Below are 25,927 nucleotides of genomic sequence, written 5' to 3' on the forward strand. Positions count from 1 at the left end.
CCTTATGTCTCTCTCTCCTTCTCTATTCCCTTATGTCTCTCTTTCCTTCTCTCTTCCCTTATGTCTCTCTTTCCTTCTCTATTCCCTTATGTCTCTCTTTCCTTCTCTCTTCCCTTATGTCTCTCTCTCCTTCTCTCTTCCCTTATGTCTCTCTTTCCTTCTCTCTTCCCTTATGTCTCTCTTTCCTTCTCTCTTCCCTTATGTCTCTCTTTCCTTCTCTCTTCCCTTATGTCTCTCTCTCCTTCTCTATTCCCTTATGTCTCTCTTTCCTTCTCTCTTCCCTTATGTCTCTCTTTCCTTCTCTCTTCCCTTATGTCTCTCTCTCCTTCTCTATTCCCTTATGTCTCTCTTTCCTTCTCTCTTCCCTTATGTCTCTCTTTCCTTCTCTCTTCCCTTATGTCTCTCTTTCCTTCTCTCTTCCCTTATGTCTCTCTTTCCTTCTCTCTTCCCTTATGTCTCTCTTTCCTTCTCTCTTCCCTTATGTCTCTCTTTCCTTCTCTCTTCCCTTATGTCTCTCTTTCCTTCTCTCTTCCCTTATGTCTCTCTTTCCTTCTCTCTTTCCTTCTCTCTTCCCTTATGTCTCTCTTTCCTTCTCTCTTCCCTTATGTCTCTATTTCCTTCTCTCTTCCCTTATGTCTCTCTCTCCTTCTCTCTTCCCTTATGTCTCTCTTTCCTTCTCTCTTCCCTTATGTCTCTCTTTCCTTCTCTATTCCCTTATGTCTCTCTTTCCTTCTCTCTTCCCTTATGTCTCTCTCTCCTTCTCTATTCCCTTATGTCTCTCTTTCCTTCTCTCTTCCCTTATGTCTCTCTTTCCTTCTCTATTCCCTTATGTCTCTCTCTCCTTCTCTATTCCCTTATGTCTCTCTTTCCTTCTCTCTTCCCTTATGTCTCTCTTTCCTTCTCTATTCCCTTATGTCTCTCTTTCCTTCTCTCTTCCCTTATGTCTCTCTCTCCTTCTCTCTTCCCTTATGTCTCTCTTTCCTTCTCTCTTCCCTTATGTCTCTCTTTCCTTCTCTATTCCCTTATGTCTCTCTTTCCTTCTCTCTTCCCTTATGTCTCTCTCTCCTTCTCTATTCCCTTATGTCTCTCTTTCCTTCTCTCTTCCCTTATGTCTCTCTTTCCTTCTCTCTTCCCTTATGTCTCTCTTTCCTTCTCTCTTCCCTTATGTCTCTCTCTCCTTCTCTATTCCCTTATGTCTCTCTTTCCTTCTCTCTTCCCTTATGTCTCTCTTTCCTTCTCTCTTCCCTTATGTCTCTCTTTCCTTCTCTCTTCCCTTATGTCTCTCTTTCCTTCTCTCTTCCCTTATGTCTCTCTTTCCTTCTCTCTTCCCTTATGTCTCTCTTTCCTTCTCTCTTCCCTTATGTCTCTCTTTCCTTCTCTATTCCCTTATGTCTCTCTTTCCTTCTCTCTTCCCTTATGTCTCTCTTTCCTTCTCTCTTCCCTTATGTCTCTCTTTCCTTCTCTCTTCCCTTATGTCTCTCTTTCCTTCTCTCTTCCCTTATGTCTCTCTTTCCTTCTCTCTTCCCTTATGTCTCTCTTTCCTTCTCTCTTCCCTTATGTCTCTCTTTCCTTCTCTCTTCCCTTATGTCTCTCTTTCCTTCTCTCTTTCCTTCTCTCTTCCCTTATGTCTCTTTTTCCTTCTCTCTTCCCTTATGTCTCTCTTTCCTTCTCTCTTTCCTTCTCTCTTCCCTTATGTCTCTCTTTCCTTCTCTATTCCCTTATGTCTCTCTTTCCTTCTCTCTTTCCTTCTCTCTTCCCTTATGTCTCTCTTTCCTTCTCTATTCCCTTATGTCTCTCTTTCCTTCTCTCTTTCCTTCTCTCTTCCCTTATGTCTCTCTTTCCTTCTCTCTTCCCTTATGTCTCTCTTTCCTTCTCTCTTCCCTTATGTCTCTCTTTCCTTCTCTCTTCCCTTATGTCTCTCTTTCCTTCTCTATTCCCTTATGTCTCTCTTTCCTTCTCTCTTTCCTTCTCTCTTCCCTTATGTCTCTCTTTCCTTCTCTCTTCCCTTATGTCTCTCTTTCCTTCTCTCTTCCCTTATGTCTCTCTTTCCTTCTCTCTTTCCTTCTCTCTTCCCTTATGTCTCTCTTTCCTTCTCTCTTCCCTTATGTCTCTCTTTCCTTCTCTCTTCCCTTATGTCTCTCTTTCCTTCTCTCTTCCCTTATGTCTCTCTTTCCTTCTCTCTTCCCTTATGTCTCTCTTTCCTTCTCTTTTCCCTTATGTCTCTCTTTCCTTCTCTCTTCCCTTATGTCTCTCTTTCCTTCTCTCTTCCCTTATCTCTCTCTCTCCTTCTCTCTTCCCTTGTGTCTCTCTCTCCTTCTCTCTTCCCTTGTGTCTCTCTCTCCTTCTCTCTTCCCTTATGTCTCTCTTTCCTTCTCTATTCCCTTATGTCTCTCTTTCCTTCTCTCTTCCCTTATGTCTCTCTTTCCTTCTCTCTTCCCTTATCTCTCTCTCTCCTTCTCTCTTCCCTTGTGTCTCTCTCTCCTTCTCTCTTCCCTTATGTCTCTCTCTCCTTCTCTCTTCCCTTATGTCTCTCTTTCCTTCTCTATTCCCTTATGTCTCTCTCTCCTTCTCTCTTCCCTTATGTCTCTCTTTCCTTCTCTCTTCCCTTATGTCTCTCTTTCCTTCTCTCTTTCCTTCTCTCTTCCCTTATGTCTCTCTTTCCTTCTCTCTTCCCTTATGTCTCTCTTTCCTTCTCTCTTCCCCTATGTCTCTCTTTCCTTCTCTCTTCCCTTATGTCTCTTTTCTACAGGCTCCAGATGGAAGATGAGCTCCGACAGCGAGAGAGGGAGCGCGAGCGTGAACGAGAGCGCGAGAAAGAGAGGGAGCGTGAGGCGGAGCGAGAGAAGGAGCGGGAGAGAGAAAGAGAGAGGGAGCGAGAAAGAGAGAAGGAGCTGGAGCGGGAGAGAGAGCGGGAGCGGGAGAGGGAGCGGGAGAGAGAGAAGGAGCGAGAGAGAGAGAGGGAGATGGAGAGGCAGAAGGAGAGGCAAAAGGAGAGAGTGATGAGAGAGAAGGAGCTACAGTCCAAGGCAATGGAGAGTCACTACCTGGCTGAGCTCCATGCCATGAGAGGACAGGAGGACAGAACCAAGCCTGAGAGACTCACCCTCAACCGGCCAGGTACGACACAACACCACCCCACCGTCCTCCAAAACTCTCAAGCACAGTTCTGCCTATCTTTATATTGTACCACTGAAAATATTTCCATGACCTGTGTCACCTCAATAAAAACAGTTCACATCACACTGATATAGGTCTTCAATAATCAGGATAAAAATACATTTTCCCTCTTCTCAGACAAAACCAAAGAGCCCGCCCTCCAAGCTCCTAAGCCAATGCCACCAGGCCTCCACTCCTCCCTGAGCCAATCACATCACGGTGTTCCCGGCCTGGTCTCCGCCCATGGCCTCTACCTGGGGCCCGGCGGCATGGGGGTGGGGCTCACCGCCGCCATGATGCTCCAGCGGACCAATGAGGAAGAGCGCTGGTTGGCGCGGCAACGGATGCTTCGCCAGGAGAAGGAGGATCGTCAGTACCAGGTGTCAGAGTTCAGACAGCAGGTCTTAGAGCAACACCTGGACTTGGGACGACCTGGGGAGGGAGGAGAGCTACGCTCAGACACACACAGGTTAGACACATACACACACATACACACACACATACACATACACACACACACACACATACACACACACAGTTCTGTGTCCATCCATCTGTCAATTTCTGTCTGATTGTCTTTTTCTCTCCCTCATCCTGAGTCTGTCTGTCTGTCAGTTGAATCTGTGTCTGTTTCATCCTGTCATGTTTGTCCGTCTGTCAGTATTCCTCTGTGTGAATCCTGTGTGTTGAAAAGATCAAAGCAACCCAGGCTGGGTGGAGAGCTGTAGAGGTGGAGAGCTGTAGAGGTGGAGAGCTGTAGAGGTGGAGAGCTGTAGAGATGGAGAGCTGTAGAGGTGGAGAGCTGTAGAGGTGGAGAGCTGTAGAGGTGGAGAGCTGTAGAGGTGGAGAGATGGAGAGGTGGAGAGATGGAGAGGTGGAGAGAAGAGGTCTGTGTACTCTGACTACATCCTCCTCTCCTTTCCTCTCCACTATGCTCCGGGCTACTCTGCCTGGACCTGATAAGACCATCACAGAGAGGGAAAGAGAGAGAAGAGGGAGGGAGGTGCCTACCTATATGTGTGTATATCTGGGAGAAGGTGTATCTGTGGAGTTGAGGTGTATGAATTACAGAGGACTGTGTGCATCATTGCTCGTTGTGAGTAACACAACTCATGTGTTACAACTCAGTGCTCATTACAGTCTCTCTCTCTCTCTCTCTCTCTCTCTCTCTCTCTCTCTCTCTCTCTCTCTCTCTCTCTCTCTCTCTCTCTCTCTCTCTCTCTCTCTCTCTCTCTCTCTCTCTCTCTCTCTCTCTCTCTCCCACAGATCCATACCAAATCACCACGAACCGGGTGGCCGTGACCTCCACCCCCACCTGGGTGCCCCTCCCCCCCTCATCTCCCCCAAACCCCTCCAGTCGCGTGACCACCCCCACCCCCCTCTCCCCACCACCTTGTGGAATCCCGCCTCCCTCATCGATACCGCCTCGGACTCACGACGCACCACCCACCATGACCCACCGGGCTTGGGCCACTACGACCTCAGCCGCTTGCCTCCCAAACTGGAGGATGGGCTCCGGAGGGGAAGGGACCGGGACGGGGGCCTGGAGAAGTACCACCCCCCTCTCCGAGGCCCCCCGGGGCTGCCTGAGCCCAGCACCTTCCTGGCAGAGCTGGAGAAATCCACCCAGACCTTCTTCAGCCAGCAGAGGGCCTCGCTGTCCCTGCCCAGCCAGTACGGAGAGCTGGGGGGAGGGATGAAGAGCAGCGGGGCCCTAAAGAGCCTTCAGGGGCCCTCAGGGATGGGGAGACAAAGCCAGGCCCAGGGACACAGTCTGAGCCAGGGAATGGGGCCTGAGTCTGGCCTAATGTACGATGAGTTTCTCCAGCAGCACCGTAGGCCTGTCAGTAAACTGGACCTGGAGGAGAGGAGGAGGAGAGAGGCCAGGGAAAAAGGTGAAATATACCCTACTGCTGCTAAACCCATTGTTTCAGGCGTGTGTTTTTAGAGTTTAGTTAATTTTGTTTCAATGTTTAGTTTTTGTGTTATGTTGAAAATGCATTCCAAGCTTGTGTAGAGATTCTGTTTTTGTGGTGTCAGTGTCAGTAAGTTCTGTTTGTGTAGTGGTAGTATGTACTGAAGTTGTTAGTTGTGTTTGTGTAGTGGTAGTATGTACTGAAGTTGTTAGATGTGTTTGTGTAGTGGTAGTATGTACTGAAGTTGTTAGTTGTGTTTGTGTAGTGGTAGTATGTACTGAAGTTGTTAGTTGTGTTTGTGTAGTGGTAGTATGTACTGAAGTTGTTAGTTGTGTTTGTGTAGTGGTAGTATGTACTGAAGTTGTTAGTTGTGTTTGTGTAGTGGTAGTATGTACTGAAGTTGTTAGATGTGTTTGTGTAGTGGTAGTATGTACGGAAGTTGTAGGTTCTGTTTGTGTAGTGGTAGTATATACTGAAGTTGTTAGATGTGTTTGTGTAGTGGTAGTATATACTGAAGTTGTTAGTTGTGTTTATGTAGTGGTAGTATATACTGAAGTTGTTAGTTGTGTTTGTGTAGTGGTAGTATGTACTGAAGTTGTTAGTTGTGTTTGTGTAGTGGTAGTGTGTACTGAAGTTGTTAGTTGTGTTTGTGTAGTGGTAGTATATACTGAAGTTGTTAGTTGTGTTTATGTAGTGGTAGTATGTACTGAAGTTGTTAGTTATGTTTGTGTAGTGGTAGTATGTACTGAAGTTGTTAGTTGTGTTTGTGTAGTGGTAGTATGTACTACAGTTGTAGGTTCTGTTTGTGTAGTGGTAGTATGTACTGAAGTTGTTAGTTCTTTGTGTAGTGGTAGTATGTACTGAAGTTGTTAGTTGTGTTTGTGTAGTGGTAGTATGTACTGAAGTTGTTAGTTGTGTTTGTGTAGTGGTAGTATGTACTGAAGTTGTTAGTTGTGTTTGTGTAGTGGTAGTATGTACTGAAGTTGTTAGTTGTGTTTGTGTAGTGGTAGTATGTACTGAAGTTGTTAGTTGTGTTTGTGTAGTGGTAGTATGTACTGAAGTTGTTAGTAGTGTTTGTGTAGTGGTAGTATGTACTGAAGTTGTTAGTTGTGTTTGTGTAGTGGTAGTATGTACTGAAGTTGTTAGTTGTGTTTGTCTAGTGGTAGTATGTACTGAAGTTGTTAGTTGTGTTTGTGTAGTGGTAGTATGTACTGAAGTTGTTAGTTGTGTTTGTGTAGTGGTAGTATGTACTGAAGTTGTAGGTTCTGTTTGTGTAGTGGTAGTATGTACTGAAGTTGTTAGTTGTGTTTGTGTAGTGGTAGTATGTACTGAAGTTGTTAGTTGTGTTTGTGTAGTGGTAGTATGTACTAAAGTTGTTAGTTGTGTTTGTGTAGTGGTAGTATGTACTGAAGTTGTAGGTTCTGTTTGTGTAGTGGTAGTATGTACTGAAGTTGTTAGTTGTGTTTGTGTAGTGGTAGTATGTACTGAAGTTGTTAGTTCTGTTTGTGTAGTGGTAGTGTGTACTGAAGTTGTTAGTTGTGTTTGTGTAGTGGTAGTATATACTGAAGTTGTAGGTTGTGTTTGTGTAGTGGTAGTATGTACTGAAGTTGTTAGTTCTGTTTGTGTAGTGGTAGTATGTACTGAAGTTGTTAGTTGTGTTTGTGTAGTGGTAGTATGTACTGAAGTTGTTAGTTGTGTTTTTGTAGTGGTAGTATGTACTGAAGTTGTTAGTTGTGTTTGTGTAGTGGTAGTATGTACTGAAGTTGTAGGTTCTGTTTGTGTAGTGGTAGTGTGTACTGAAGTTGTAGGTTCTGTGTGTGTAGTGGTAGTGTGTACTGAAGTTGTTAGTTGTGTTTGTGTAGTGGTAGTATGTACTGAAGTTGTAGGTTCTGTTTGTGTAGTGGTAGTATGTACTGAAGTTGTTAGTTGTGTTTGTGTAGTGGTAGTATATACGAAAGTTGTAGGTTCTGTTTGTGTAGTGGTAGTATGTACTGAAGTTGTTAGTTGTGTTTGTGTAGTGGTAGTATGTACTGAAGTTGTTAGATGTGTTTGTGTAGTGGTAGTATGTACTGAAGTTGTTAGTTGTGTTTGTGTAGTGGTAGTATGTACTGAAGTTGTTAGTTCTGTTTGTGTAGTGGTAGTATGTACTGAAGTTGTTAGTTGTGTTTGTGTAGTGGTAGTATGTACTGAAGTTGTTAGTTGTGTTTGTGTAGTGGTAGTATGTACTGAAGTTGTAGGTTCTGTTTGTGTAGTGGTAGTGTGTACTGAAGTTGTTAGTTGTGTTTGTGTAGTGGTAGTATGTACTGAAGTTGTTAGTTGTGTTTGTGTAGTGGTAGTATATACTGAAGTTGTTAGTTGTGTTTGTGTAGTGGTAGTATATACTGAAGTTGTAGGTTCTGTTTGTGTAGTGGTAGTATGTACTGAAGTTGTTAGTTCTGTTTGTGTAGTGGTAGTATGTACTGAAGTTGTTAGTTGTGTTTGTGTAGTGGTAGTATGTACTGAAGTTGTTAGTTGTGTTTGTGTAGTGGTAGTATATACTGAAGTTGTTAGTTGTGTTTGTGTAGTGGTAGTATGTACTGAAGTTGTTAGTTGTGTTTGTGTAGTGGTAGTATATACTGAAGTTGTAGGTTCTGTTTGTGTAGTGGTAGTGTGTACTGAAGTTGTTAGTTGTGTTTGTGTAGTGGTAGTATGTACTGAAGTTGTTAGTTGTGTTTGTGTAGTGGTAGTATGTACTGAAGTTGTTAGTTGTATTTGTGTAGTGGTAGTATGTACTGAAGTTGTTAGTTGTATTTGTGTAGTGGTAGTATGTACTGAAGTTGTTAGTTGTGTTTGTGTAGTGGTAGTATGTACTGAAGTTGTTAGTTGTGTTTGTGTAGTGGTAGTATGTACTGAAGTTGTTAGTTGTGTTTGTGTAGTGGTAGTATGTACTGAAGTTGTTAGTTGTGTTTGTGTAGTGGTAGTATGTACTAAAGTTGTTAGTTGTGTTTGTGTAGTGGTAGTATGTACTGAAGTTGTTAGTTGTGTTTGTGTAGTGGTAGTATGTACTGAAGTTGTAGGTTCTGTTTGTGTAGTGGTAGTATGTACTGAAGTTGTTAGTTGTGTTTGTGTAGTGGTAGTATGTACTGAAGTTGTTAGTTGTGTTTGTGTAGTGGTAGTATGTACTAAAGTTGTTAGTTGTGTTTGTGTAGTGGTAGTATGTACTGAAGTTGTTAGTTGTGTTTGTGTAGTGGTAGTATGTACTGAAGTTGTTAGTTGTGTTTGTGTAGTGGTAGTATGTACTGAAGTTGTTAGTTGTGTTTGTGTAGTGGTAGTATGTACTGAAGTTGTTAGTTGTGTTTGTGTAGTGGTAGTATGTACTGAAGTTGTAGGTTCTGTTTGTGTAGTGGTAGTGTGTACTGAAGTTGTTAGTTGTGTTTGTGTAGTGGTAGTATATACTGAAGTTGTAGGTTGTGTTTGTGTAGTGGTAGTATGTACTGAAGTTGTTAGTTGTGTTTGTGTAGTGGTAGTATGTACTGAAGTTGTTAGTTGTGTTTGTGTAGTGGTAGTATGTACTGAAGTTGTTAGTTGTGTTTGTGTAGTGGTAGTATGTACTGAAGTTGTTAGTTGTGTTTGTGTAGTGGTAGTATATACTGAAGTTGTAGGTTCTGTTTGTGTAGTGGTAGTATGTACTGAAGTTGTTAGTTGTGTTTGTGTAGTGGTAGTATGTACTGAAGTTGTTAGTTGTGTTTGTGTAGTGGTAGTATGTACTGAAGTTGTTAGTTGTGTTTGTGTAGTGGTAGTATATACGAAAGTTGTAGGTTCTGTTTGTGTAGTGGTAGTATGTACTGAAGTTGTTAGTTGTGTTTGTGTAGTGGTAGTATGTACTGAAGTTGTTAGTTGTGTTTGTGTAGTGGTAGTATGTACTGAAGTTGTTAGTTGTGTTTGTGTAGTGGTAGTATGTACTGAAGTTGTTAGTTCTGTTTGTGTAGTGGTAGTATGTACTGAAGTTGTTAGATGTGTTTGTGTAGTGGTAGTATATACTGAAGTTGTAGGTTCTGTTTGTGTAGTGGTAGTATATACTGAAGTTGTTAGTTGTCTTTGTGTAGTGGTAGTATGTACTGAAGTTGTTAGTTGTGTTTGTGTAGTGGTAGTATATACGAAAGTTGTAGGTTCTGTTTGTGTAGTGGTAGTATGTACTGAAGTTGTTAGTTCTGTTTGTGTAGTGGTAGTATGTACTGAAGTTGTTAGTTGTGTTTGTGTAGTGGTAGTATGTACTGAAGTTGTTAGTTGTGTTTGTGTAGTGGTAGAATGTACTGAAGTTGTAGGTTCTGTTTGTGTAGTGGTAGTGTGTACTGAAGTTGTTAGTTGTGTTTGTGTAGTGGTAGTATATACTGAAGTTGTTAGTTGTGTTTGTGTAGTGGTAGTATATACTGAAGTTGTTAGTTGTGTTTGTGTAGTGGTAGTATATACTGAAGTTGTAGGTTCTGTTTGTGTAGTGGTAGTATGTACTGAAGTTGTTAGTTCTGTTTGTGTAGTGGTAGTATGTACTGAAGTTGTTAGTTGTGTTTGTGTAGTGGTAGTATGTACTGAAGTTGTAGGTTCTGTTTGTGTAGTGGTAGTATGTACTGAAGTTGTTAGTTGTGTTTGTGTAGTGGTAGTATGTACTGAAGTTGTTAGTTGTGTTTGTGTAGTGGTAGTATGTACTAAAGTTGTTAGTTGTGTTTGTGTAGTGGTAGTATGTACTGAAGTTGTTAGTTGTGTTTGTGTAGTGGTAGTATGTACTGAAGTTGTTAGTTGTGTTTGTGTAGTGGTAGTATGTACTGAAGTTGTTAGTTGTGTTTGTGTAGTGGTAGTATGTACTGAAGTTGTAGGTTCTGTTTGTGTAGTGGTAGTGTGTACTGAAGTTGTTAGTTGTGTTTGTGTAGTGGTAGTATATACTGAAGTTGTAGGTTGTGTTTGTGTAGTGGTAGTATGTACTGAAGTTGTTAGTTCTGTTTGTGTAGTGGTAGTATGTACTGAAGTTGTTAGTTGTGTTTGTGTAGTGGTAGTATGTACTGAAGTTGTTAGTTGTGTTTTTGTAGTGGTAGTATGTACTGAAGTTGTTAGTTGTGTTTGTGTAGTGGTAGTATGTACTGAAGTTGTAGGTTCTGTTTGTGTAGTGGTAGTGTGTACTGAAGTTGTTAGTTGTGTTTGTGTAGTGGTAGTATGTACTGAAGTTGTTAGTTGTGTTTGTGTAGTGGTAGTATGTACTGAAGTTGTTAGTTGTGTTTGTGTAGTGGTAGTATATACGAAAGTTGTAGGTTCTGTTTGTGTAGTGGTAGTATGTACTGAAGTTGTTAGATGTGTTTGTGTAGTGGTAGTATGTACTGAAGTTGTTAGTTCTGTTTGTGTAGTGGTAGTATGTACTGAAGTTGTTAGATGTGTTTGTGTAGTGGTAGTATATACTGAAGTTGTAGGTTCTGTTTGTGTAGTGGTAGTATATACTGAAGTTGTTAGTTGTCTTTGTGTAGTGGTAGTATGTACTGAAGTTGTTAGTTGTGTTTGTGTAGTGGTAGTATATACGAAAGTTGTAGGTTCTGTTTGTGTAGTGGTAGTATGTACTGAAGTTGTTAGTTCTGTTTGTGTAGTGGTAGTATGTACTGACGTTGTTAGTTGTGTTTGTGTATTGGTAGTATGTACTGAAGTTGTTAGTTGTGTTTGTGTAGTGGTAGAATGTACTGAAGTTGTTAGTTGTGTTTGTGTAGTGGTAGTATATACTGAAGTTGTTAGTTGTGTTTGTCTAGTGGTAGTATATACGAAAGTTGTAGGTTCTGTTTGTGTAGTGGTAGTATGTACTGAAGTTGTTGGTTCTGTTTGTGTAGTGGTAGTATGTACTGACGTTGTTAGTTGTGTTTGTGTATTGGTAGTATGTACTGAAGTTGTTAGTTGTGTTTGTGTAGTGGTAGAATGTACTGAAGTTGTAGGTTCTGTTTGTGTAGTGGTAGTGTGTACTGAAGTTGTTAGTTGTGTTTGTGTAGTGGTAGTATATACTGAAGTTGTTAGTTGTGTTTGTGTAGTGGTAGTATATACTGAAGTTGTTAGTTGTGTTTGTGTAGTGGTAGTATATACTGAAGTTGTAGGTTCTGTTTGTGTAGTGGTAGTATGTACTGAAGTTGTTAGTTCTGTTTGTGTAGTGGTAGTATGTACTGAAGTTGTTAGTTGTGTTTGTGTAGTGGTAGTATGTACTGAAGTTGTTAGTTGTGTTTGTGTAGTGGTAGTATGTACTGAAGTTGTTAGTTGTGTTTGTGTAGTGGTAGTATGTACTGAAGTTGTTAGTTTTGTTTGTGTAGTGGTAGTATGTACTGAAGTTGTTAGTTGTGTTTGTGTAGTGGTAGTATGTACTGAAGTTGTTAGATGTGTTTGTGTAGTGGTAGTATATACTGAAGTTGTAGGTTCTGTTTGTGTAGTGGTAGTATGTACTGAAGTTGTTAGTTGTGTTTGTGTAGTGGTAGTATGTACTGAAGTTGTTAGTTGTGTTTGTGTAGTGGTAGTATATACTGAAGTTGTTAGTTGTGTTTGTGTAGTGGTAGTATATACTGAAGTTGTTAGTTCTGTTTGTGTAGTGGTAGTATATACTGAAGTTGTTAGTTGTGTTTGTGTAGTGGTAGTATGTACTGAAGTTGTTAGTTGTGTTTGTGTAGTGGTAGTATATACTGAAGTTGTAGGTTCTGTTTGTGTAGTGGTAGTGTGTACTGAAGTTGTTAGTTGTGTTTGTGTAGTGGTAGTATGTACTGAAGTTGTTAGTTGTGTTTGTGTAGTGGTAGTATGTACTGAAGTTGTTAGTTGTGTTTGTGTAGTGGTAGTATGTACTGAAGTTGTTAGTTGTGTTTGTGTAGTGGTAGTATGTACTGAAGTTGTAGGTTCTGTTTGTGTAGTGGTAGTGTGTACTGAAGTTGTTAGTTGTGTTTGTGTAGTGGTAGTATATACTGAAGTTGTAGGTTCTGTTTGTGTAGTGGTAGTATATACTGAAGTTGTTAGTTGTGTTTGTGTAGTGGTAGTATGTACTGAAGTTGTTAGTTGTGTTTGTGTAGTGGTAGTATATACTGAAGTTGTAGGTTCTGTTTGTGTAGTGGTAGTATGTACTGAAGTTGTTAGTTGTGTTTGTGTAGTGGTAGTATGTACTGAAGTTGTTAGTTGTGTTTGTGTAGTGGTAGTATGTACTGAAGTTGTTAGTTGTGTTTGTGTAGTGGTAGTATGTACTGAAGTTGTTAGTTGTGTTTGTGTAGTGGTAGTATGTACTGAAGTTGTTAGTTGTGTTTGTGTAGTGGTAGTATGTACTGAAGCTGTTAGTTGTGTTTGTGTAGTGGTAGTATGTACTGAAGTTGTTAGTTGTGTTTGTGTAGTGGTAGTATGTACTGAAGTTGTTAGATGTGTTTGTGTAGTGGTAGTATGTACTGAAGTTGTTAGTTGTGTTTGTGTAGTGGTAGTATGTGCTGAAGTTGTAGGTTCTGTTTGTGTAGTGGTAGTATGTACTGAAGTTGTTAGTTGTGTTTGTGTAGTGGTAGTATGTACTGAAGTTGTAGGTTCTGTTTATGTAGTGGTAGTATATACTGAAGTTGTTAGTTGTGTTTGTGTAGTGGTAGTATGTACTGAAGTTGTTAGTTGTATTTGTGTAGTGGTAGTATGTACTGAAGTTGTTAGTTGTGTTTGTGTAGTGGTAGTATATACTGAAGCTGTAGGTTATGTTTGTGTAGTGGTAGCATGTACTGAAGTTGTTAGTTGTGTTTGTGTAGTGGTAGTATGTACTGAAGTTGTTAGTTGTGTTTGTGTAGTGGTAGTATGTACTGAAGTTGTTAGTTGTGTTTGTGTAGTGGTAGTATGTACTGAAGTTGTTAGTTGTGTTTGTGTAGTGGTAGTATGTACTGAAGTTGTTAGTTGTGTTTGTGTAGTGGTAGTATATACTGAAGTTGTAGGTTCTGTTTGTGTAGTGGTAGTATGTACTGAAGTTGTTAGTTGTGTTTGTGTAGTGGTAGTATGTACTGAAGTTGTTAGTTGTGTTTGTGTAGTGGTAGTATGTACTGAAGTTGTTAGTTGTGTTTGTGTAGTGGTAGTATGTACTGAAGTTGTTAGTTCTGTTTGTGTAGTGGTAGTATATACTGAAGTTGTTATTTGTGTTTGTGTAGTGGTAGTATGTACTGAAGTTGTTAGTTCTGTTTGTGTAGTGGTAGTATGTACTGAAGTTGTTAGTCGTGTTTGTCTAGTGGTAGTATGTACTGAAGTTGTTAGATGTGTTTGTGTAGTGGTAGTATGTACTGAAGTTGTTAGTTGTGTTTGTGTAGTGGTAGTATGTACTGAAGTTGTTAGTTGTGTTTGTGTAGTGGTAGTATGTACTGAAGTTGTTAGTTCTGTTTGTGTAGTGGTAGTATGTACTGAAGTGTTAGTTGTGTTTGTGTAGTGGTAGTATGTACTGAAGTTGTAGGTTCTGTGTGTGTAGTGGTAGTATGTACTGAAGTTGTTAGTTGTGTTTGTGTAGTGGTAGTATGTACTGAAGTTGTTAGTTGTGTTTGTGTAGTGGTAGTATGTACTGAAGTTGTTAGTTGTGTTTGTGTAGTGGTAGTATGTACTGAAGTTGTGGGTTCTGTTTGTGTAGTGGTAGTATGTAGTGAAGTTGTTAGTTGTGTTTGTGTAGTGGTAGTATGTACTGAAGTTGTTAGTTGTGTTTGTATAGTGGTAGTATGTAGTGAAGTTGTTAGTTGTGTTTGTGTAGTGGTAGTATGTACTGAAGTTGTTAGTTGTGTTTGTGTAGTGGTAGTATGTACTGAAGTTGTTAGTTGTGTTTGTGTAGTTGTAGTATGTACTAAAGTTGTAGGTTCTGTTTGTGTAGTGGTAGTATGTACTGAAGTTGTTAGTTGTGTTTGTGTAGTTGTAGTATGTGCTGAAGTTGTAGGTTATGTTTGTGTAGTGGTAGTATGTACTGAAGTTGTTAGTTCTTTGTGTAGTGGTAGTATGTACTGAAGTTGTTAGATGTGTTTGTGTAGTGGTAGTATGTACTGAAGTTGTTAGTTGTGTTTGTGTAGTGGTAGTATGTACTGAAGTTGTTAGATGTGTTTGTGTAGTGGTAGTATGTACTGAAGTTGTTAGTTCTTTGTGTAGTGGTAGTATGTACTGAAGTTGTTAGATGTGTTTGTGTAGTGGTAGTATGTACTGAAGTTGTTAGTTGTGTTTGTGTAGTGGTAGTATGTACTGAAGTTGTAGGTTATGTTTGTGTAGTAGTAGTGTGTACTGAAGTTGTTAGTTGTGTTTGTGTAGTGGTAGTATGTACTGAAGTTGTTAGATGTGTTTGTGTAGTGGTAGTATGTACTGAAGTTGTTAGTTGTGTTTGTGTAGTGGTAGTATGTACTGAAGTTGTAGGTTATGTTTGTGTAGTAGTAGTGTGTACTGAAGTTGTTAGTTGTGTTTGTGTAGTGGTAGTATGTACTGAAGTTGTCAGTTGTGTTTGTGTAGTGGTAGTATGTACTGAAGTTGTTAGTTGTGTTTGTGTAGTGGTAATATGTACTGAAGTTGTTAGTTGTGTTTGTGTAGTGGTAATATGTACTGAAGTTGTTAGTTATGTTTGTGTAGTGGTAGTATGTAGTGAAGTTGTTAGTTGTGTTTGTGTAGTGGTAGTATGTACTGAAGTTGTTAGTTGTGTTTGTGTAGTGGTAGTGTGTACTGAAGTTGTTAGTTGTGTTTGTGTAGTGGTAATATGTACTGAAGTTGTTAGTTATGTTTGTGTAGTGGTAGTATGTAGTGAAGTTGTTAGTTGTGTTTGTGTAGTGGTAGTATGTACTGAAGTTGTTAGTTGTGTTTGTGTAGTGGTAGTATGTACTGAAGTTGTTAGTTGTGTTTGTGTAGTGGTAGTATGTACTGAAGTTGTTAGTTGTGTTTGTGTAGTCGTAGTATGTACTGAAGTTGTAAGTTGTGTTTGTGTAGTGGTAGTATGTACTAAAGTTGTAGGTTCTGTGTGTGTAGTGGTAGTATGTACTAAAGTTGTTAGTTGTGTTTGTGTAGTGGTAGTATGTACTAAAGTTTTAGGTTCTGTTTGTGTAGTGGTAGTATGTACTGAAGTTGTTAGTAGTGTTTGTGTAGTGGTAGTATGTACTGAAGTTGTTAGTTGTGTTTGTGTAGTGGTAGTATGTACTGAAGTTGTTAGTTGTGTTTGTGTAGTGGTAGTATGTACTGAAGTTGTTAGTTGTGTTTGTGTAGGGGTAGTATGTACTGAAGTTGTTAGTTGTGTTTGTGTAGTGGTAGTATGTACTGAAGTTGTTAGTTGTGTTTGTGTAGTGGTAGTATGTACTGAAGTTGTTAGTTGTGTTTGTGTAGTGGTAGTATGTACTGAAGTTGTTAGTTCTTTGTGTAGTGGTAGTATGTAGTGAAGTTGTTAGTTGTGTTTGTGTAGTGGTAGTATGTACTGAAGTTGTTAGTTGTGTTTGTGTAGTGGTAGTATGTACTGAAGTTGTTAGTTGTGTTTGTGTAGTGGTAATATGTACTGAAGTTGTTAGATGTGTTTGTGTAGTGGTAGTATGTACTGAAGTTGTTAGTTGTGTTTGTGTAGTGGTAGTATGTACTGAAGTTGTTAGTTGTGTTTGTGTAGTGGTAGTATGTACTGAAGTTGTTAGTTGTGTTTGTGTAGTGGTAGTATGTAGTGAAGTTGTTAGTTGTGTTTGTGTAGTGGTAGTATGTACTGAAGTTGTTAGTTGTGTTTGTGTAGTGGTAGTATGTACTGAAGTTGTTAGTTATGTTTGTGTAGTGGTAGTATATACTGAAGTTGTTAGTTGTGTTTGTGTAGTGGTAGTATATACTGAAGTTGTTAGTTGTGTTTATGTAGTGGTAGTATATACTGAAGTTGTTAGTTGTGTTAATGTAGTGGTAGTATGTACTGAAGTTGTTAGTTGTGTTTGTCTAGTGGTAGTATGTACTGAAGTTGTTAGTTGTGTTTGTGTAGTGGTAGTATGTACTGAAGTTGTTAGTTGTATTTGTGTAGTGGTAGTATGTACTGAAGTTGTTAGTTGTGTGTGTGTAGTGGTAGTATGTACTAAAGTTGTAGGTTCTGTTTGTGTAGTGGTAGTATGTACTAAAGTTTTAGGTTCTGTTTGTGTAGTCGTAGTATGTACTGAAGTTGTTAGTTGTGTTTGTGTAGTGGTAGTATGTACTAAAGTTTTAGGTTCTGTTTGTGTAGTCGTAGTATGTACTGAAGTTGTTAGTTGTGTTTGTGTAGTGGTAGTATGTACTAAAGTTGTTAGTTGTGTTTGTGTAGTGGTAGTATGTACTACAGTTGTAGGTTCTGTTTGTGTAGTGGTAGTATGTACTGAAGTTGTTAGTTGTGTTTGTGTAGTGGTAGTATGTACTGAAGTTGTTAGTTGTGTTTGTGTAGTGGTAGTATGTACTGAAGTTGTAGGTTCTGTTTGTGTAGTGGTAGTATGTACTGAAGTTGTTAGTTGTGTTTGTGTAGTGGTAGTATGTACTGAAGTTGTTAGTTGTGTTTGTGTAGTGGTAGTATGTACTGAAGTTGTTAGTTGTGTTTGTGTAGTGGTAGTATGTACTGAAGTTGTTAGTTGTGTTTGTGTAGTGGTAGTATGTACTGAAGTTGTTAGTTGTGTTTGTGTAGTGGTAGTATGTACTGAAGTTGTTAGTTGTGTTTGTGTAGTGGTAGTATGTACTGAAGTTGTTAGTTGTGTTTGTGTAGTGGTAGTATGTACTGAAGTTGTTAGTTGTGTTTGTGTAGTGGTAGTATGTACTGAAGTTGTTAGGTGTATGTAAGTCAGTACTAACTGCCTCCTCTGGTCATTCCAGGTTACTACTACGAGCTGGATGACTCGTATGATGAGAGTGATGAGGAGGAGGTCAGGGCCCACCTCAGGAGGGTAGCAGGGCAGCCCCCTCTCAAACTGGACGACTCCACGGAGGTACGGTTTTATGTTTTATCCTGCACACACACTCTATACCCACTGTTATCTCCTGGCTTTATAATACCTTCCTTTCCCCCTGTAGAAAGTGGACTTCCTGTGTGTGTTTGGTCTGACCACGGTGTCACGACGCGACCACCTGGTGCAGCAGAAGAGGAGGAAGAGGAGGAGGATGCTGAGGGAGCGTAGCCCCTCGCCCCCGGCTGTGCTGTCAAAACGCACCCCTCCTCCCCCGGCCCCCCTCAGCACCCACTTCACCCCAGAGGAGATGGACAGAGCCCCCGAACTGGAAGACAAGAAACGCTTCCTCACCATGTTCAGCCTGTCCCACGTCTCTGTGCAGCAGAGGAGAGGTATGTACCCTACATCCTAAACACTACACCCTAACCCCTACTCACCATCCAACCTCACTGCACAGAGCAACTAACCCCCTACCCCTAAAGCTGTCATGGACATGGTTATCATGTCCACTGTGCTCTGGAGACATGTACACAGTGTGACAGACACCTGACATTTCACTATCTCTATTGTACATTATAAACTGGGTGGTTCGATCCCTGATTCCTGATTGACTGAAAGCCGTTGTATATCAAACCGTATACCACGGGTAAGACCATTTGTTTTGACTGTTCTAATTACGTTGGTAACCAGTTTAGATGCGTTGTGCCTAAGAACAGCTCTTAGCCTTGGTATATTGGCCATATACCACAGCCCTTGTGCCTTATTGCTTAATTATACGTTATATATTAAACACACTGTTGCTAGCATGCATTACACATTACACTGCCTCCCTCTTCAGTGTGACAGCTGGACTTTCTGTGAGGAGAAACAGATACACACACAAACACACACACACACTGCTGTGGTGAGGCGTGTTGTGGCAGCGGCAGGTTTACGGCGATCCCGTGCTAATCCTGTGGATTTACCGCATGCTGCCTGCAGATGGCAGTGTGCAGCCTCCCACACAAACACACACACACACACACACTCACAGCAGAGGTGCAGCAGGAATTACAAAGACGTGGATGAGATGTTAATGCTCTCTCTCCCCCCCCCTCTCTCTCTCTCTCTCTCTCTCTCTCTCCCCCTCTCTCTCTCTCTCTCTCGCTCTCGCTCTCTCTCTCTCGCTCTCCCACTCTCTCTCTCTATATATACCTCTCTCTCTGCCAGATAATGAGACAGTGGTAGAATTGCTTCAGGCCATTAAACAAAAGAGCGTAACCTTGGATACCATCAGACATGCCCCTCAACCCCTATGTAAGACCCCCCAAGCACAGAACTCAGGTAAGCGCGCACGCACAAACACAAACAAACACACACCCTCATTCTTTCCCTGCTGTTTGTGCTTAATCTATCAGACAGGTGTGTGAGAGACATCTCTGTAGTAATGTTACAGGCAGTAATGTTATGGGTTGTGGTTCAAATGATTGATTGCCTGCTGATGTCTTGATACAGTATATTTATATGATTCTGGGTGGGAATGTGTCTCAATTCATTGACTGTGACATCCGCCTGTCCCGACAGATCCTGCCTCAACGCTTTCCAGCGAATCAGATGAGCCACTCAGTGTCAGTCCCTCCTCCCCCGGCGGACTCCTGGGGCAGTCTAAACCCCCCTCCTCTGACGCACTGAGACTAAAGGATCCCCCTCCTCCACTCCCCTACCCGGAAAAGACCCGTGGGCTCCCTGAGGGCCCCCCCTCCAAGAGGACCTCGTCATCCAGCCTGCTGAATAGCCTGCGGCCCCCCATGCAGCCTAAAGACGCTCCCCCCAGCCTGAATGGCCGGACCAAGCCCTGGGAGAGCTTTACTGCTGAAGAGTTTGCCCAGCAGTTCCACGAGTCTGTCCTCCAGTCCACACAGAAGGCCCTACAGAAGCACAAAGGTACCGCAGCAGCTCTCGTTCATACTCCAGGTGGAAGTTATCCTCAGGCACAGATCTAGGATCAGCTTATACTGTGAATCTCCAGATCAAATCAAATTGTATTTGTCACATGCGCCGAATACAACAGGTGTAGACCTTACCGTGAAATGCTTACTTTCAAGCCCTCAACCAAAATTCAGTTTTAAGAAAAATAAGAGTTAAGAAAAGATTTACTAAATAAACTAAAGTAAAAAGAAAGTAACGCAATAAAGTAACAATAACGAGGGTATATACAGGGGGTACCGCTACTGAGTCAATGTGCTGGGGTACAGGTTAGTCGAGGTAATTGAGGTAATGTGTACATGTAGGTAGGGGTAAAGTGACTATGTATAGATAATAGATAATAAACAGCGAGTAGCAGCATTGTAAAAAAACGGGGTTAAATGCAAATAGCAATTTTCTTAACTGTCCAGCAGTCTTATAGCTTGGTGGTAGAAGCTGTTAAGGAGCCTTTTGGACCTAGACTTGGCACTCCCGTACCTCTTGCCGTGCGGTAACAGAGAGAACAGTCTATGACTAGGGTGGCTGGAGTCTTTGACAATTTTTAGGGCCTTCCTCTGACACCGCCTGGTGTAGAGGTCCTGGATGGCAGGGAGACTCCAGCCACCCTAGTCATACACTGTTCTCTCTGCTACTGCACGGCAAGCGGAACCGGAGCGCCGAGTCTAGGTCCAAGAGGTTTCTTAACAGCTTCTACCCCCAAGCCATAAGACTCCTGAACAGTTAATCAAATGGCTACCCAGACTATTTGCATTGCCCCCACCCTCTTTTATGCTACTGCTGCTCTCTGTTTATAATCTATGCATAGTCACTTTAACTCTACCTACATGTACATATTACCTCAATTAACCGGTGCTCCCGCACATTGACTCTGTAGCAGTACCCCCTGTATATAGCCTCGCTTGTTATTTTACTGCTGTTGTTTAATTATTTGTTGCTTTTATTTTCTATTTTTTACCTAACACTTATTTTTCTTAAAACGGTATTGTTGGTTAAGGGCTTGTAAGTAAGCATTTCACTGTAGGGTCAATTTGATTCGATTAGATTTTCCTGTTGTCCATGATCATCTCCTTTGTCTTGATTATGTTGAGGGAGATGTTGTTGTCCTGGCACCACACGGCCAGGTCTCTGACCTCCTCCCTATATGCTGTCTCATTGTTGAGGGAGATGTTGTTGTCCTGGCACCACACGGCCAGGTCTCTGACCTCCTCCCTATATGCTGTCTCATTGTTGAGGGAGATGTTGTTGTCCTGGCACCACACGGCCAGGTCTCTGACCTCCTCCCTATATGCTGTCTCATTGTTGAGGGAGATGTTGTTGTCCTGGCACCACACGGCCAGGTCTCTGACCTCCTCCCTATATGCTGTCTCATTGTTGAGGGAGATGTTGTTGTCCTGGCACCACACGGCCAGGTCTCTGACCTCCTCCCTATATGCTGTCTCATTGTTGAGGGAGATGTTGTTGTCCTGGCACCACACGGCCAGGTCTCTGACCTCCTCCCTATATGCTGTCTCATTGTTGAGGGAGATGTTGTTGTCCTGGCACCACACGGCCAGGTCTCTGACCTCCTCCCAATATGCTGTCTCATTGTTGAGGGAGATGTTGTTGTCCTGGCACCACACTGCTAGGTCTCTGACCTCCTCCCTATAGGCTGTCTCATTGTTGAGGGAGATGTTGTTGTCCTGGCACCACACGGCCAGGTCTCTGACCTCCTCCCTATATGCTGTCTCATTGTTGAGGGAGATGTTGTTGTCCTGGCACCACACGGCCAGGTCTCTGACCTCCTCCCTATATGCTGTCTCATTGTTGAGGGAGATGTTGTTGTCCTGGCACCACACTGCTAGGTCTCTGACCTCCTCCCTATAGGCTGTCTCATTGTTGAGGGAGATGTTGTTGTCCTGGCACCACACGGCCAGGTCTCTGACCTCCTCCCTATATGCTGTCTCATTGTTGAGGGAGATGTTGTTGTCCTGGCACCACACTGCTAGGTCTCTGACCTCCTCCCTATAGGCTGTCTCATTGTTGAGGGAGATGTTGTTGTCCTGGCACCACACTGCTAGGTCTCTGACCTCCTCCCTATAGGCTGTCTCATTGTTGACGGTGATCAGACCTACCACTGTTGTGTCATCTGCAAATTTAATGATGGTGTTGGAGTCATGCTTGCCCACGCAGTCATGGGTGAACAGGGAATACAGGAGAGACTAAGCATGCACCCTTGAGGGGCACCGGTGTTGAGGATCAGTGTGGCAGATGTGTTGTTGCCTACCCTACCCTGTTTAGTCCCAGGGTCCTTAGCTTAGTGATGAGCTTTGAGGGTACTATGGTGTTGAACGCTAAGCTGAAGTCAATGAATAGCATTCTCACGTAGGTGTTCCTTTTGACCAGGTGGGAAAGGGCAGTGTGGAGTGCAATAGAGATTGCATCATCTGTGGATCTGTTGGGGCGGTATGCAAATTGGAGTGGCTCTAGGGTTTCTGGGATGATGGTGTTGATGTGAGCCATGATCAGCCTTTCAAGCACTTCATGGCTACTGATGTGAGTGCTACGGGTCGGTAGTTATTTAGGCAGGTTACCTTGGTGTTCTTGGGCACAGGGACTATGGTGGTCTGCTTGAAGCATGTTGGTATTACAGACTCGGTCAGGGAGAGGTTGAAAATGTCAGTGAAGAAACCACTTGAAACCAAAATAGATCCTAACCCTGACCATTAAGGTTGTGTAGCATTCATAGTGTTTTCTCATCGCAAGGGGTTAAATTTTAAAAAATACTATCGTAAGTGCCAATGTATTGCTATTAAAGTAACAGGGTTGACTGTAACAGGGTTGAGGTTTTCATCTTAAAACCTTTTCTCAATAGGGGGTGCTGTTTTCCCTTTGTAAAAATTTAGTTCCCAAATTAAACTGCCTCGTACTCCATTCTTGCTCGTACAATATGCATATTATTATTACTATTGGATAGAAAACACTCTCTAGTTTCTAAAACCGTTTGAATTATATCTGTGAGTAAAACAGAACTCAAGTTGGAGCAAACTTCCTGTGAGGAAGTGAGAAATCTGAAATCAGGCAGTCTGTTCTAGGGTCAGTTTATTAATTTGCATGTCTTCTATTGGTCGACATGCACTGCATACGCCTTCCCCTAGATGTCAGCAAATAGTGAGAATTGGAATGGAGTTGCTAGGCAGATCTGAGGCCATATAAATGGTCTGGGTACGTGGGATACACTCTTTTCAACATTCGCCATGACGCAAGACAGACCTCAGGATGGCGTTCTGGAAAGCTCCCGTCATAGGCCTTAGATATATCCGGCTCTGATTTTATTCGATATAGGTGTTAAAGACATCATAATGTAGTTATTTTAAACCGAGTTATATCAGTTTATGTCAGTATATTGCGATTTTCGGATATTTCTTTGTGCTGCGTTATAGTGAGTTGGGCACGTCTTCGCCACATGGCTAATGTTTACTGCTAATTCCAAAGTTGAAGGCGACAATCTACAACCGAGCAACGATTCTTCTGGACAAAGGACAACTTGCCCAAGATTCTGATGGAAACTCATCAAAAAGTAAGAAGTATTTATGATGTTAATTCGTTGTTCTGTTGAAAAATGTGAAACTACTATTCCGCCATTAATTTCGGTGCGGTCTCGCTTTAACGCACGCTGTATGTCGTAGTAACGTTAATTTTAAAAATCTAACACAGCGGTTGCATTAAGAACTAATGTATCTTTCATTTGCTGTCCAACCTGTATTTTTTTGTCAAGTTTATGATTAGTTACTGATTAGATTACGTGCCTCTCCCAAGATTTCTCCCGACATTTTGTTGGCAGTTTGGCTACTATTCTCATTGTATAACCACGATTTGTGCCGCTAAATATGCACATTTTCGAACAAACTCTATATGTATTGTGTAATATGATGCTATAGGACTGTCATCTGAAGAAGTTTGAGAAGGTTAGTGAAAAAAATAATATATTTTGCTGGTTTATTCGTTATCGCTATTGTTGGCTTGAATCAATGCTGTTGTGTGGTTGGCTATTGTAGTAAGCTAATATAATGCTATATTGTGTTTTCGCTGTAAAACACTTAAAAAATCTGAAATATTGGCTGGATTCACAAGATCTTTGTCTTTCACTTGCTGTACGCTGTGTATTTTTCATAAATGTTTTATGATGAGTATTTAGGTAATTCACGTTGGTCTCTGTAGTTATTCTAGTTGCTTTGGTGAGAGTTGTGATGGTGGCTGCAATGTAAAACTATGATTTATACCTGAAATATGCAAATTTTTCTAACAAAACATATGCTATACAATAAATATGTTATCAGACTGTCATCTGATGAAGTTGTTTATTGGTTAGTGACTATTTATATCTTTATTTGGTCGAATTTGTGATAGCTACCTATGCAGGAAAAAAATGGTGGGAAAAAAAAGTTGTCTTGCTATCGTGGTTAGCTAATAGAAATACATATTGTGTCTTCCCTGTAAAACATTTAAAAAATCAGAAATGATGGCTGGATTCACAAGATGTGTATCTTTCATCTGGTGTCTTGGACTTGTGATTTAATGATATTTAGATGCTAGTATTTACTTGTGGCGCTATGCTAGACTATGCTAGTCAGCTTTTTTACTGATGAGGGTGCTCCCGGATCCGGGATTGTGACCAAGTAGAAGTTAAATCAGCCATAAATCCCCTCGTGACAGAGGGAATGGAAGGTTGTTCTGAGCAACAGGGATGGGCAATTGAATGCAAGTTTCCCCCAAAAAAATGTATTGTTGAAAAATGTCTCGCCTATCTATCAAATCAAATGTATTTACAAAGTGCTGTACAGAAACCCAGCCTAAAACCCCAAACAGCAAGCAATGCAGGTGTAGAAGCACGGTGGCTAGGAAAAACTCCCTAGAAAGGCCAAAACCTAGGAAGAAACCTAGAGAGGAACCAGGCTATGAGGGGTGGCCAGTCCTCTTCTGGCTGTGCCGGGTGGAGATTATAACAGAACATGGCCAAGATGTTCAAATGTTCATAAATGACCAGCATGGTCAAATAATAATAATCACAGTAGTTGTCGAGGGTGCAGCAAGTCAGCACCTCAGGAGTAAATGTCAGTTGGCTTTTCATAGCCGATCATTAAGAGTATCTCTACCGCTCCTGCTGTCTCTAGAGAGTTGAAAACAGCAGGTCTGGGACAGGTAGCATGTCCGGTGAACAGGTCAGGGTTCCATAGCCGCAGGCAGAACAGTTGAAACTGGAGCAGCAGCACGGCCATGTGGACTGGGGACAGCAAGGAGTCATCATGCCAGGTAGTCCTGAGGCATGGTCCTAGGGCATAAATACTGCTGGAGGTCATTTTGCAGGGCTCTGGCAGTGCTCCTCCTGCTCAAAGGCGGAGGTAGCGGTCCTGCTGCTGGGTTGTTGCCCTCCTACGGCCTCCTCCACATCTCCTGATGTACTGGCCTGTCTCCTGGTAGCGCCTCCATGCTCTGGACACTACGCTGACAGACACAGCAAACCTTTTTGCCACAGTTCGCATTGATGTGCCATCCTGGATGAACTGCACTACCTGAGCCACTTGTGTGGGTTGTAGACTCCGTCTCATGCTACCACTAGAGTGAGAGCACCGCCAGCATTCAAAAGTGACCAAAACATCAGCCAGGAAGCATAGGAACTGAGAAGTGGTCTGTGGTCACCACCTGCAGAATCACTCCTATTTTGGGGGGTGTCTTGCTAATTGCCTATAATGTCCACCTTTTGTCTATTCCAGTTGCACAACAGCATGTGAAATTTATGGTCAATCAGTGTTGCTTCCTAAGTGGACAGTTTGATTTCACAGAAGTGTGATTGACTTGGAGTTACATTGTGTTGTTTAAGTGTTCCCTTTATTTTTTTGAGCAGTGTATATAGGAGAAAGCCCTGCCTCCAGCTGTTTGCTTAGAAATTCTAGGGACAATTAGGAGGCCTGCGTCTTGTGACCGTAGCGTACGTGTAGGTATGTACGGCAGGACCAAATCGGAAAGATAGGTAGGAGCAAGCCCATGTAATGCTTTGTAGGTTAGCAGTAAAACCTTGAAATCAGCCCTTGCCTTAACAGGAAGGCAGTGTAGGGAGGCTAGCATTGGAGTAATATGATAACATTTTTGGGGTTCTAGTCAGGATTCTAGCAGCCGTATTTAGCACTAACTGAAGTTTATTCAGTGCTTTATCCGGGTAGCCGGAAAGCAGAGCATTGCAGTAGTCTAACCTAGAAGTAACAAAAGCATGGATTAATTTTTCTGCATCATTTTTGTACAGAAAGTTTCTGATTTTTGCTATGTTACGTAGATGGAAAAAAGATGTCCTTGAAACAGTCTTGATATGTTCGTCAAAAGAGAGATCAGGGTCCAGAGTAACGCCGAGGTCCTTCAGTTTTATTTGAGACGACTTTACAACCATCAAGATTAATTGTCAGATTCAATAGAAGATCTCTTTGTTTCCTGGGACCTAGAACAAGCATCTCTGTTTTGTCCGAGTTTAAAAGTAGAATGTTTGCAGCCATCCACTTCCTTATGTCTGAAACACAGGCTTCTAGCGAGGGCGAATTTTCGGCGCTTCACCATTTTTTTTTTTTATGTACAACTGTGTGTCATCCGCATAGCAGTGAAAGTTAACATTATGTTTTCGAATGACATCCCGAAGAGGTAAAAATATAGTGAAAACAATAGTGGTCCTAAAACGGAACCTTGAGGAACACCGAAATGTACAGTTGATTTGTTAGAGGACAAACCATTCACAGAGACAAACTGATATCTTTCCGACAGATAAGATCTAAACCAGGCCAGAACTTGTCCGTGTTGACCAATTTGGGTTTCCAACCTCTCCAAAAGAATGTGGTGATCGATGGTATCAGAGGCAGCACTAAGGTCTCTATCATCTCTATCATCTATCAATGGGTAACAGTGGTGACTTGTTTTGCTTGACTCGCACGGTTTTCCAGCCAAGAAGCATAGACCCAACTCACCTGCTTTTACACGATGATTTGACTATTATTTGTTCAATGTTTA

General features: G+C 41.7%; 1 protein-coding gene across 1 annotated transcript in view; it reads left to right on the forward strand.

The window, feature by feature from the left end:
• The window catches only part of LOC129834726 (genetic suppressor element 1-like), a 569,678-nt gene that overhangs the window by 526,911 nt on the left and 16,840 nt on the right, over positions 1-25,927 (forward strand). Inside the window, exons 8-14 of the mRNA XM_055899962.1 lie at positions 2,750-3,117; positions 3,295-3,625; positions 4,423-5,051; positions 16,863-16,975; positions 17,061-17,328; positions 18,146-18,259; positions 18,500-18,859. Coding sequence (XP_055755937.1) covers positions 2,750-3,117; positions 3,295-3,625; positions 4,423-5,051; positions 16,863-16,975; positions 17,061-17,328; positions 18,146-18,259; positions 18,500-18,859 — 2,183 coding nt within the window. The remainder of the gene's footprint in view (positions 1-2,749; positions 3,118-3,294; positions 3,626-4,422; positions 5,052-16,862; positions 16,976-17,060; positions 17,329-18,145; positions 18,260-18,499; positions 18,860-25,927) is intronic.

This window comes from Salvelinus fontinalis, chromosome 35, assembly GCF_029448725.1.
Source record: "Salvelinus fontinalis isolate EN_2023a chromosome 35, ASM2944872v1, whole genome shotgun sequence".
In the NCBI taxonomy this organism is placed as follows: domain Eukaryota; kingdom Metazoa; phylum Chordata; class Actinopteri; order Salmoniformes; family Salmonidae; genus Salvelinus; species Salvelinus fontinalis.